Source organism: Acromyrmex echinatior, chromosome 1 (genome assembly GCF_024713525.1).
Source record: "Acromyrmex echinatior isolate Ae372 chromosome 1, ASM2471352v2, whole genome shotgun sequence".
Taxonomy (NCBI): Eukaryota; Metazoa; Arthropoda; class Insecta; order Hymenoptera; family Formicidae; genus Acromyrmex; species Acromyrmex echinatior.
The window spans coordinates 22736826-22751148 of record NC_141852.1 but is presented as its reverse complement, the minus strand read 5'-3'; the positions used below and the strand labels follow the sequence as shown (position 1 = coordinate 22751148).

At 35.0% G+C, this 14323-nt stretch overlaps 1 protein-coding gene across 7 annotated transcripts in view; it reads right to left on the bottom strand.

The window, feature by feature from the left end:
• Nucleotides 1-23: 23 nt before the first annotated feature.
• Nucleotides 24-14323, bottom strand: part of tinc (transmembrane protein tincar) — a 147064-nt gene continuing 132764 nt past the window's right edge. For 4 of the 7 annotated variants that reach the window (XM_087410315.1, XM_087410322.1, XM_087410319.1 and 1 more), the window contains 5 exons: nt 12661-13163; nt 12119-12320; nt 11048-11180; nt 9415-9621; nt 24-8620 (listed from right to left, as the gene is read on the bottom strand). In XM_087410315.1, coding sequence (XP_087266441.1) covers nt 7541-8620; nt 9415-9621; nt 11048-11180; nt 12119-12320; nt 12661-13163 — 2125 coding nt within the window. In that variant the 3' untranslated portion in view covers nt 24-7540. Of the gene's footprint in view, nt 8621-9414; nt 9622-10693; nt 10745-11047; nt 11181-12118; nt 12321-12660; nt 13164-14323 lie in introns of all 7 variants that reach the window. The other 3 variants (XM_087410345.1, XM_087410337.1, XM_087410341.1) reach the window with 3 other exon arrangements.

Below are 14323 nucleotides of genomic sequence, written 5' to 3'. Positions count from 1 at the left end.
GAGAATTGAGCGTAACCAAACTGTTTGTCGAATAATTTACTTTTATTCTCTTAGTAAATGAATATACAAAGTTTACATTTAGTTTATTGGTTTATACGATGCATTGAATAATATTGATACGTTGTGACGATAATAATGTCGCTGTTAATAATCGCGCGTGTCATTCTTCCCTCTGCCTTTGCTGCGTTCATACGAGCACGATGTGTCAAAACGTATCGTCAATTACTAAAGTGTCGGAATTAAAGCGTGCGCAAGGAATAACAGATTCGTTCGAAACATGTTGTATATCTTCATGTATCGTCCTCCAGCCTTCACTCTTTTATTTCCAAATCTGAGTAACGATTATCTAATTTTTTCCCTAAGGCGGAAATATGAAAAATAAAAATTTTTATCATCGAAGGTAATGGAAAAATTTTTCACTTTACATTTCCGCCCTAAGGAAAAAATTACATAATTAGTACTCTGTCGAGGTCGCATTCGAAGATACATGTGCAACTGAACGACGTAGTGATACAAAGCGAAAATTTTGTGAAGGGAAAAGAATATTCTCCAAAACTTTAGGCCAGCATAGATTTTTCAGGAGTCGGAAAAAATTGCGCGAAGTCGAATTCTCGCTTCGGAGCAGAAAAACAAATTGTAACAATGGAAAGGAAATCCCTTTCGATTGTAATCAACGAGACGCCGTCGAGTATTGATATACCGATACTCTGACGGAAAAACGAAGTTCATCAGGGAATACCTTTGGCATCGTGCTCCGTGAATATTTTTTTCTTAGGGCGCGCGCAAAGCGGTAGCGTTTAATCATTAAATTCGAATAAATACCAAGGCTAATCTAATCAGTCTTTATACAATTATTCGTACACATTCGCTGTATATGTGTCCGTCTCGCTCGCACTCTCATACATGCACACACACACACACACACACACACACGCACACATACTCGCACTCTCGCGGTTCTCTTCATTCAACGCGATTCTTCATTATTTACAAGTGTTTCGGAGGAGCCGTCGATATAATGACACATCGATTAAGCGCTCTCTCGCGGTTATACATACACGTTCCTGGGACGCGACTCTTTGGAGGGCTCTGACCGGCTCTTTCTTCAATGCTCTTGCTGAGGTGGAACCAAGGATTTCGCGCGATCAATGATTACATAATAAGAAAAAAAAGGATTTCGATCAGCCAATTTCTCTTTCGGCCCTTGGTGTCATTTACTTTGTTACCTTAATCCCGTGCAGACGATTGTAAGACAAATATTACATAAAGTATTAATTAAGAATTCTATGTTTTTTTTAAATTACTTATTCTGATTTTTCCTGGTGAAAAATCGGAGCATTAGTATAAGGGGAGAGTAACAGAAGCATAAACGAAGCTTCTAGGGAACGAAAATTGAAACATTATTACTTCAACTGTCGCTCCCTAGAAACTTCATTTATACTTCTATTATTCTTGCCTTATATTCAATTTATGCTCCGATTTTTATTCTTACCAGGGTTATTATATTTGATTTTGTGTATATATTTCATTTTTTCTCTCTTAAATAAATGGAAATCCTGTAGACATAGAGTAGAATATTATATCATTATTTCTGTGGGAAATTCAAAAAAAAGATGAGAAAACATGAATTAAAAATTTAAACGTTATCTCTTACTTATGAAGATGAATATGTAACAGATGAAGATGAGAATATATTCACTGTTAATTAATTTAGAAATTTACACAATATCATAATTGGTATCTGTTTTGCTAACAGGATAAGGTATAAGCGATTTAGGGCTGTGTGTCATATAGCAATAGAGATCTTGCTCCTTGCTTCCGAAACGCCTCCGGTGCGGAGCCTTCCTCGACTGCATTACGGTCACACCTACGTCTAGGTTCTAGCCGGATCTAAAACGAATTAGAGTATGATCGCTGACGGTAAAAAAATATTTCTGCGAGAGGCAGCTTTTTGTCTCTCGTCGCTGCGCTTTTTTCTCGCGCACGTCGATGTCGACTATGATTTTAATCGCACGCAAGTATAACAAAGCAAAAATATCGTTGAGAATAGAGCAGGCATCCTTTTGCAGCAAAGCTTTTGCAAACACTTGCAGATGCAAAATTATATAAATACATGCAGAACTTTTGAAGCTAAGAATAAAATAAGACGTGATTTTTTTTCTTTTTCTAAAGGAGAACATAAAGGTTAGAAATAGTCACAAATGTGACTATTTAATTTTTTCATCAAATCTTTTTCTTTCTCTATAATTCAGAAACGCTATAAATGTTCTATTTAATCCGAAACAGAGAACATGTAAAAATATTGTATCTGGAATAATGATTTCGAAATGCATGCCCATCGTCAACGATTAACTATTTTCTATGATGGTCATCGCGATTACGCCGCAGCAATATACGCCATTCATGGTGCAATTATCAAAAGATAGGTTTTTTTCTTTGTGCTACTACCATTGTTGTGTGCAGTTTTTAAAAATTGTATCAGTGGCGATTGCAACGGCGCGATCAATAATGTATCGATTGTATATACGCGAGCTAACGCTATCAGAAATCTCCGTTGAATGCCTGATAAATTATGAATGCTGCTCGCAAGAGAGTTAATCAATTATCGTTCTTGAAAATATATACTGAATAAAGTACTTGATTTAATATTTGATTCTTTCAATGTAATAATGTCAAATAGTAAAGGCATATAAGAATCAGGTACTAAAATTTATATAAATAAAAAATTTTCCTTCAATGTAGACAATTTGTAGAATTGTTCTCTTAAGCAAACTGTAAATACTAATTAATACATTAATTTTAATATATGTTCATACGTGAAAAATTTTTTACCGGAGAATTAGAGCAATAAGTAACCCACACACACGGTTCTTCGAAAAACATCCTGAGATCTGGAGCCGTCCTTATTTAGGACTTAGAACGTTCTCTAAACGTAATAGTCTTAAGGACAGATCCTTAAAAAAATGTGTTATGGATAAATAACAAGAAAAAGTCATGAAAATCACTAAAAACTAGAAATATTATATTATATCGAGGAGAGCCATGTATTTTCAAATTGAAAATTTAACTTGAATATAACTTTAATAGCTTGAATAACTTAAAGATTAAGTGATGCTGCAACGAAGACTTCTTGACAACGCACGCGCGCATGAACGAATGTGGAAGAAAGTGTCATGCCGAAGCATTTGCATTGAGAAAAATATGTGATCCTAGCGTTTAAATACCTACTTCAAAACAGAATCGAGAATAGCGCGTTATCAGACTATACAGGAGAGACAGAATAAATCTTTCCAAATTTAAGTTATTTCTTTTTTTTCTACGAAAATTCTCCTATTTCTTCATCTACTAGCGTATTGAAAATAGTCATTAGAAAATATGTTTGCACTACATTGGGTACTATTAGAGCTCATTGATCATTAAGAAGTCTGGTCCAGCCCTTGATCGATGCTTCGTGCTATTGCTTGAGTATCCTCGTAAATGTCTTCGCGAAATGCATGGTCCTTGCGAGATGATATGTACGATCGGCAATGACAAAGCGCTCGATAAGTCGTATAAAAGTGACGGACTTGCCGTTCGTGATCAATTGGTCGATCTCTTGTGCTTTGATAGGTGCTTTCCACAGCTTACAAGACAATACGGTTATTCACGATTCACAAAGAATCGGAATCCAAAGTTTAATCTGCACTATAAGTTTAATCTATTTCGTGAATAGCTGCCAGCTCATGTGAATATTTGAATGTTGCTAATGTATTGTTGCAGGATGAAATATCTTCTTGATATAAAGTATCAAGATGAATCATTACAACCCATTAGATTTGCACTTGAATTCATCACATTTTCTTTGTGTAATACCTTAAGTGAATGGAAAGCGCGGAATTTTTCAGAATAAATCTCCTACAATTTCGTGAGCTATTAATTATCTTTGTTCGTATAACAACTCGTAACAGAAACATTCTATGAACAAGGCTGAGAACATTGCTATTTCTAATACTGGAAGATATTGAAAAATACAGATATTTGGTTTCATATTGCATTGCCTCATGAAAAGTATGAGTTCCGAACAATGCCATACAAGAACGCTCACGCTTTCTTTTTATTATTGTTGTAGTTATTATCTTTACGGAATGCATAAAAATCTTTTCAACCGCAGTCACATGTCACACTGGTATACAATCGTAATACTATTTGTTTATCATTGTGTTCGTATTCTCATATCGACGATTACAAAAAATGTTTTTACGCTCACCACACGCACACAAATAAGTGCAATATTTCGTTTCATTTATCTCAAAAAATATCTACAATTTTATATAAAGTTAATAATATATTATAAAATATTTGACGATGACAATAATAATAATAATCGATAATAATAATAATAGGCAATGATACATCATAATAATAGTGAATTTAAAAAGAGTATATCAATTGATATGAATTGCAACGCAGTGAATTCATTTACTTATATTTTTCATTTTTATAAATTACATATATATTAAATTTAGTTTATTTATTGATTTTAATTGAAGCGATGTAACTTCATTTGTCTGATCTTTTCTTTAACTTACGTTATAATCTCAAATGTTCCTTCTTTAGCCTATCGCAATCTAACGGAAAGCCAGTTTGCTAACTCACATGCAATTAAATCCATTTTTATTAAAAAACGAATTCGATTACATTGTTATAAATAATTACAAATCAATGATACGCATTGCCATCCATAGGATGCAACATTTCTTTAATATTGGCATATCATTGGGCGGACGAAATGATTTGTAATATTGACTTTCGGAAGATTCGTCGAAAAGCGGAGAGGAAGTGAAACAAACGTTGCGTCATATTATGAGGCAATAGCTATTGCATTAGATTGCAAGAAAGACTTTGAGGATGTGATGCATCTTTGCGAGACCAATCTCTATCATCACGCGTCTCATAGAATGATATACATATAGTCGCGAAAGAACACAACTTAGCGAGAACGTATCCTTTATATATATCTATATATATATATATATATATGTATATATGTATATGTACGCACGTACCGATAGCATACGCACAAGTAAATGCTTAGGTACGAGCAAACGAGTACGGTGATTACTTATATTGACAAAAGGACGAAATAACATGGCAGTCGACGAAATAAGTAAATATAATCGAGATCTGTAGATCGTTCTTTTTCATGATCGAATGGCAGTAATCATTTCTTAATCCGTTTGTCATAGATCGCGCTCTTATTTTTCTCCTCAACAACGTGCCAATAATTTATTTAGATGTACATATATTGCAGGCATTAAATATAAATATACTCGTTGTATCGTTATAAATAATGTGGATAGAAATCAGGCGAAAAACTTATTTTATGTTTTTCTCTCTCAGAGAGAAGCAATAAAATGGATGAAATTTCACGCATGTACGCATTTTGTGCATATTTTGTGCAATTCCCCTAACAAAAGATAGAATATTAAATTACAAAGAGGTGCTGAGCCATTTGCAAATAAATAAATAGCACATTATATTTCCGCGGTAAATCTCTCTAGCTTTATCTTCATTTCTTACTCATGGGTTTTAATTCTATGAGTAATAAAATATTCCTTTCGTGCTCTTTTTCCGATTGTGTGTGCTTATATTAATTTCAATGGCACTGCTAGTAATATTATAATATCGGAAATCTTACGACATGATTATAATCAAAATTACGACGGATTATGATATATCGTTATCAGGCCAAAAGATTTAACGCAGCAATATATTTGTAACATGCCGGAAATCATATCTTATCAAGGCCGAGAAAATCGTATAATTTATAATCTGCGCTTGTATATTTTACAATGACTCATATAAAACCGCCTGCGTATTCATTTCGCATGTAATTTCTAATTATGTAAGTACAATTTATAGAAGATTCGACAAATAAATATTGATTCTCAACGAGACGAATTCAATAAATCTGTAAAAAGGAAACAAAAAAGATCAAAAGCAAACGAAAGACAAAACATATTGAACATAATTTAAATGTGCATTCCAATGCGGGAATGCTCTTTTTCTTCTTTTTCTCGTATTATCGCATACAAGTGACTCATCGCATAGTCGTGATATAAACAAACAATTAGCAATGTACAAATTACGTTTTAACAAAATTTACAGTCATTGGTGGAAACAAGATCTTAATTGTTAATACAAAAGCGTACGCTGTACGAAGGGGGCAACCCGAGTTTTTCCACATTTTCTCCTTCTTTTATCTGACTATTCTTAATTCATTCTATACACAAATTTTATTTAAGACAACACAATAACTTTTTCATACCTAAAATGGGATAACTACATTATTCTCACTCTCGCCTGCCGTTTCCTTTGCGGCATTAAATGCAGCAAATGCTGATCTTCTTCGTTCTCTGATTCTCCTTCAAATACTTTTGTCCCGCGATATAGGAAAATGAGAAAGATGATTTCAGCTATAAGCATAAGTCGATACGTACCGAGAGATATTCGCGCAAACTCGAGAGAGAGAGAGAGAGAGAGAGAGAGATTTATTACTTATACATATTTTTAATTATTAATCTGTTTAACTTTCCTTTAAATTGTAATATATGTGCATTACTTATATTTTGCGGTAATTACGTATTGTTGCATGATTTAAAACTATTTTGCAATTAACCAGGACGAAAATTTCTTAATCAAGTCATGTATTGTTTTATTGTTTATATCACTATTGCCCCTTTATATCTCCCTTTATTGCTGTGAGATTAAAGATAAAATAGGATATATATATAATCACAACGTATAAGATATGTATGTAACGGAATTGATGTCTTTTAATTACAATATCTTCGTAGGCTACCCGTAAGATATACGTATATAATAATTTAGATTATTCAATTTGTCTTTTTTTTACGTGTTTATATTGGCGCACGTTGCTCATTCAAATAAATTAAATTTTTTTCATTTGTACGCAATTTATGCAATAAATTCTATATTAATATCATAGACGCATTTATATAAATAATCGAGCAGAATCTGATCGCCGTATTGAGATCAGATTGTAAAAAAATAGAGATAACTCGTATTTTTTAAGGAATGCCATATATTATGCCATTATTGTACGTTAAATGACAAAAATTGATATGTTGTTTCAACCTTAATCCGATTAATTTTCTTAAAATTTCAGCATTTGAGCATACGATATGAAATACGTAAAAGCTTCTTCTCTAATGATCCATACTGACAATGAGTAATGCAGCGTACTAAATGTGTATTTCAATTTCGCGTGAGTCTTAGAGATTTCAAAGCAAGATATTAGAGATATACTTGTCTCGAGTTTGCGCAAAAAGCTATCTTTCTCTTTTTTCTCTACCCTTTGCTTATTACATTTCTATCATTTTCATTCATAAGCATTTGGGGAGATCATAATCGTGACATCGGTACGCCATGCCTGGAAACTGCTCTCCGATGTCATTTGTCATCACGAAAATATCATTACGAAAATACCAGATATCACCTAACGCGATTCGAATTCATGACTACCAGCAGTTCTCAAGTCTTAGTGTGGTAAACACGTGTCGGAATCCCCACTGCTAGCCATGGAGAAGTTCGCGGAGTCTCGATCGCTCTGTCTGATTTGCGCGGTGGCCGTAAGCTTGTTGTTGCTTTGCGGTATTTGAGGGAAAGTATGATGGCCCGGCAGAGCCCAGGGTTGAGTATGCAACTGCACCGGCGGGAATCTCTTGACGAAGGGATTGTTAGGACCAACGGCGTTAGCGTGGAGCAGCCTGACGCCGTTATGATGCGACGGAAGAGTCGTATGTGCTGGCATAGTGGAATGGACCTGCGGAGGCACGAAGGTGTGCCTTGGCACGGATCCGCAGCTGCCGGTGGAGCCGCCGCTCATGTTTGCCGCAGCCACACTATGGGACGCGTGCGGCAACGGCATCGTGGAGCAGTGAGGATAGGTGACGATAGGCTGTGTAGGATAATGCGGCAAAGTTGCCGAGGAGGCCTGTATGCGAATATCGTTGCTCTCGGTGAAGGAAGTCATCCTCATATTAGTGGATCGACCGAACGGTTCTTCGTTCGGATTCAACGGATCCGTGAGCTTCGTTCTCGAGAGCTTGCGACGGATCACGACCGTTGCCTCATTTGGATTCTCCAGGATGACTGCTGGACAGCCGGAGCCAATCTCGTTAACGGCATTGCTGTACGGTGGCACGTGATTTACGTATTGCGGCGAAGAGAAGGATTGACTGGTGCCAGGGCGACTGTTGGGCGGTGAGAACGTCATATTCGCTGAGGGTGGCTGTGTACCACGTTGAAGGGAGCAGCTGCGCCACTGCTCGCGCGGCTCCTCGCGCGGTTCTCCGGTTAAGTCGTCTACGCTGGTTGCCCGACGCTGGGAGCTACTGTGGCTGGCGTTGCTGGCGTTACTTGCGTTACTGTGCACACCACTCGACGTTTCGCTGTTGCTACTGGTGTTGCTGTGACCGGTTACCGAACCGGCACCACCACCGCTGCCTACCGTGTCCAAGGGTGGCGAGTTCGAGGAGTCCGAGCGTGGTGTCAACTCATCATGCGGCATCCCCGAATCCGCACGGCGTAGGCATCGCGGCGTCTGCCCGCCGTTCATCTGGAAAGTTCCATCGTTGAGTTACGATTGCGGTTCTGGTTGCAGTGTTGTAAAAGCGACGAAAACGTACATATAGCGCGAAAATACATATCACAGGGAAAGACGATGCACAAAAATACGTTGAAGTAACTACGTGTAGTCTTCTTTATAACAAATTGCAGTTTTGTTCTTTTTTTGGCTACATAGGATATAAGGATAATATGGAGTGGCGTGCGAGGTCTTAAACATCGCAAACGGTGAATAAGATTGTCGTTGCATTAATCTATTCCATCAAGAAAATTGGATTTATAAAAAAATGTCCAGTTATCCAGTAGTATGTTAATATGTAATTTCACATTCTTAGACTGGGTTGTTCCACCTTTTGATAAATTTCAGTTCACTCTCTAACTATTTTATGCTCTTATTCTTTTACTTTTTTATTTATCCATTAGAAAAATTACCGCATAGTTTATGTGAAAAATGGAACAACTGGCCGTCAATTAATTCGAGTACATTGTGAGTGCAACGATAGTCTTGTGTCCTCGTCTACGTGAATCACACTCAGAAAAATACATAATGATAGCAATTATAAAGGTAACAACTATACAAGTTTTATATGTTAGAATTTAATAGCTTTATATATATATATATATATATATATATAATTAATATACATATTCGCAATAATTATAAAATAATTTTTCAATTGTGTGTACAATTCTATATATAAAACTTGAATAGTTGTTACTTTTTATAGTTGCTACTCCTATGTCTTTCTCTGAGGGCAGACAGTGCGTAGTTAAGGTTGTTAGTACCTGGGCATTTGTAGTTAATGGCGCCGTGACAATATCGGTAGTTGGTGCGGATGTTGGAGTCGGAGGTGGCAATGGAAGCGGTTCTTCTGCGGGATCGGGTAGAGGATCTGGGGTCAGAAGAGGCGAAGGATCACCTTCCGACGGTTGTAGATCGCGACTCGCACTCGCGTAGTAAGTCACTTGATCGTCGTTCACGCACTCGAGCAACTGTCAAAAGGCGGCATTGTTAGTATTCGAGAGAAGACGTAGTCCTAGTTTCATGCGCTTAGCGATAAGAATGTTAGTAAACAAAAATTATTTTTAAAATTAAAGTTGCGAGACAGATAGTTAGGCTGCACATCTAACTGTTAAGCTATGAAAAATTTGAATAGTTTTGCAAACCTTACATATATATCTATATATTTTTTTTATGTATATATTTTATATATATTTACAGTAAGTGCAAAAAGTATTCGTATGGAGAAAATATTTTTTAAAAAAACTTTATTTTTATGAAGTAAATATTATCCAGCGAGAAATAAGTCATCAAATTGATGTCGAATCGATATAAATACGATGATTTCAATATCAAATTGACATCAATTCGATGTTTAATTTCATTTCTTGTTGGATAATTAACCATTTATTCAATATAAAGAATAAAATAGACTGTATATTTCTTAAAATTATATGTACCAAAACGATGTGTATTAATTATATAAATACAAAATATATTATCTGAAAAATAAATGAAAATTCAAAATTGTATTGTTTGAATGCTTAAAAAATATTCGTACAGACGAGAAATTTAGTTTCTAAAATCAGGAATACATGCGAAGCTCGTTTGTTTATGTTAGAATGTATTCATTTTATAAAATTGCTAATTAATGTTTATTTTCAACAAATAAGAATTTTTTTATAATAAATTTCTTTTTTACTCTCACTGTAATTACTTTTTGCTCTCACTGCATATAGTTTAGAAAACATATCTGTTATTTTGCACATTTTTTAACACATAATATAAGACATTAATTTATTTATTACGTATGTCAATTATATAAATTATTAATTTATATAGAGTTATACATATCAAAAATACATTATTTTATAATAACATTATAAATATTATAAATGAAGCATGATGTAATTTCAGCCATGCTTATTATATCTATTACTCTAATAAATTTCTAATAAATATAATTATATTTACATTACAAGATTAAGTTAGTAGACAATTAGAAACATCACACATAGTTAATTGATGTTACGTAATAGTACAGAATTTTTCTATATATCTTACATTCCTGAATTTAGGTATACTGTCCTTACGACTTATCGGCCATCTTTGCCACTGTCAAAAGCAAAAAAAATCTCTAAATTAAAAGCGATGAGAAATGTGACGAAAGCGTATTCAGTGCAATTAAATAAAACACAATAAAATGATGAATTCTTTAAAAGAAAAAGATGTTTTATCCAAACAATGACCAAATGTATGCTAAAATGTATGTAGGATGTTCTTAAAAATATATATCTTCTACTTTCGACGAACGGAAAAATAATTTAAATAGTTCTTTTTTTCTTAATTATAGAATAACTTATCGAAATGTATATATATATTAGGTATAGTAAAAAGAAATCCATTATTTTAGTTTACCTTGTTTTCTTCAGAGGTAGAATCATCGGCAGGGTCCAGTGAGGTGATTAACGGTAATTCGCGTAACGTGGCGTAATCTCCGTCATCGTCAGGCCCGCCGTCAGCGACGCCTCGTCTGGCTTTTCCCTTATTACTAGAAATCAAATGTAACCGTTAAATAACATCTTATTTCTTCATGCGTACACAGCAATTGCTGAAGAAATTCAAGAAGGACGGAGAAACAGTGACAGAATGATAGGTTTGGATAAAACACATCAAGCAGAATTGATATGGGTATACACAGACAGATAGACAAAGGTGAAATGTAAAGAAATTCTTGAAAGCTTTGAAATCCAAATCTACACTAACGCACATAAATGATGACAAGATATTGAAAGTAAAAAGAAATAGTTCGAAATATTTGAATTCAAGGTATTTGAACATTGATAACAATAATAGATGACACAAGAAGTTAGTAGAATAAGGAAGCACAACTTGTACTATTTTTAAGGTGAATATTATATATATATATATATATATATATATATTAGGTGTTGGAATTAATTCGTAGCGTTTTACAAGTGATGGGAAGTACTTTCATTAATGTATTTTTTAATGCTCATGTGAAATAATGTTATTTATTTCACATGAGCATTAAAAAATACATTAATGAAAGTACTTCCCATCACTTGTAAAACGCTACGAATTAATTCCAACACCTAATATATATACACGTAGCAAATTGTGAGGACAAGAAGACAGAATATTTTAGAATTCAATAGTTATAGTACATCGTGCTTTACTGAAATAAAACTCAAGCTTATCAATATATATGTATATTGTATACATACTGCCATACATTGTTTTACTTGGGGAATATTCTTTCATTTTACGAAGATGCGAAGAGAAGAGAAAAGAAATACCATAATCTAATTATAACTGGAAAGATTCCATTTCATAAGTATTTAATACTTCAAACGCAATAAGAAACATGGATAAAGCGCTACTTGTATTACAAGTGTAACGTGGGCAAAGTGATGAAAGCATAGAAACAGATACAAAGACACCAAGAGGAGGGAGGAGGGTAGTTACCGCGAGCCTGACGTACTAGGCAGGTCGTTAAAGGTGACCTTATGCTTGAGCTTCTTGTTCAGCCAACCCTTATCGGACGTCGGTGCACCGCTGGTGTCGCTCGGGGATTGTGTAGGCGAGGGACGTAATTTTGGCCTAAGCCAGTAGATCTGCTCATCACCGTCAGCTGTCGATTCGCCGTCGACTCCATCGACGTTTCCACCTGCAATCAGCACAGAAAAGGATAAATCGCTTTCAGGTATTAGCCGCGCGTACTTTCATCGATCAGAATTTAAGCCACGTGGTTCATTCTATTTCATGCCCGACAATTCGTATTCGCTGTCTTTTCGGCTTCAGGTAAAAAAGAAAAAGAGGAAAGCACTTATTCTTAAAAGGAATTCTGTTGTAGAAAATAAATTATCGGATATAAAACAACTCAATCTTTCAAAAATATCATTTTTCTAGTGGTGCGCTAAAAGGAAAGTTGATGTGTTGTCCGGTAAGAGTAAAAATCCGATTTACCGGTTTCCGGAAGGTGCTCTTTGTCAGAACTTTTCTGTTACCTTGCGATCGCGCTTTCCTCTCTATGGCGGCCTTCTGTATTACACTCATGATGGCTCTCTTTGGCGAATTGTCGGCGATAGTGTAAGTCCTGCCGTTACCGACGACGAGCAACGGCGCGTTGGTGCCATCGTCTTCGTCCCTCGCCGAGAGTAAGTCGACATCGGTCACAAGTTTGACCGACCTCGCGGACCTCACAGTGGCGCGTCCGATGGTCACGCGTAACTTAAACGTCCATCGTTGCTTGATGGTGAGGAATATCCAGAGTAGCAACCAGAGGAGAAGATGCAGGATCATACCGACGATACAGGCAAGGATAGCACCGTCCAGGCTACCGCGATAGACCACCGTGAAATCGTAGAGCAACGGCGCACCGCAGATCACGATTGCCAGGAACACGACGAACGCGGCGCAATGCGGTAGATAGACCCAACCGTTGCCCTCGCGGCCATCCTTCGACAGGATCACGCGACGTTCACGTTCCTGATTCAAGAACGCCGTAAACCTGCACAACGCATGCCACGATAAAAAACTATAAATTACATTTCGATTTTATAACATTGCTTTTCTGAAATACTGTAAAAAATTTAATCTGTTTTGAATCACACACAATTTTACAATAAATCTATTTTGTGATTTATACATTTTTAGATGTAGCTTAAAGTTAAAAAAACGTGCTTCTTCCTTCCTTGTCTATTGCGGATTACTTTTAATTATTTATTTTTTTTAATTAGAAGGACTTAAATGGAAACGTTATTTCTTTTAAAGATTCTTTTAAAAGATACCAATGTTGACTGTTAATTGTTATCCTTTGTGTTGGATGTTGGGAAAGCTGAGAAAGGAAGATTGGGCTGTATTGAGGAAACCATTGAGTTTCATACTGAATAATAACAGTATTGGGGAGCACGGTCGTCTGACTTACGCGTACAAATGCTGTTTCAAATTAACGAATTAGCAAGTCAGATAAAAGACGGATAAATGGAACAAAAAACTATGGAGTTCGATGAACTTCGCGATAAAAATTTTTTTGTGTTTAATAAAGAAGAAATAAATTATAAGAAAAGTATAAATGAAAATATCAGTTTACGATAAAAAAAGAGTTTCAACAGTTTAACTGTTTCTTAAGTATTTTTGTCTACTGAGTACAAATCCATTTTCTAAATAATTATCACATTGATTTTGAGAAAAATGGCATCCAAGAACTAAAAAACAACACTTTTTAAACCATTGCTGATATTTTTTATACGTATAAAAGCTATGTATTTTGCGAATTATCTCCATGTCTATATTCATTTTTTGAATATAGACATATCAACATTGTCAAAATTAAAAAAAAATTTTATTAATGTCACGCGAAAGTAATTTTTAACTTTAAAATACATTAATTTTTTTTCGGTATGGTTTTGCATTTTCGAGATATAGCAATTTGACCATATTATATTTTATCAATTTTATATTTCATCTTTATTTACAAGAGAAATTTTATGTCTTTTAATTTATAAGGGAAGGAATCTTCTCTGATTTCGAGCTTTAATATGTTGTTTTGTAGACGAAAATATGCAGATATGCATTTTTGATATGTGACCTATCACACTTTTAAGAGATAAAACATCTCTTAAAAAAAAATCGGGTTTTTTTCGAAACAAATATTATCGACACTACGAG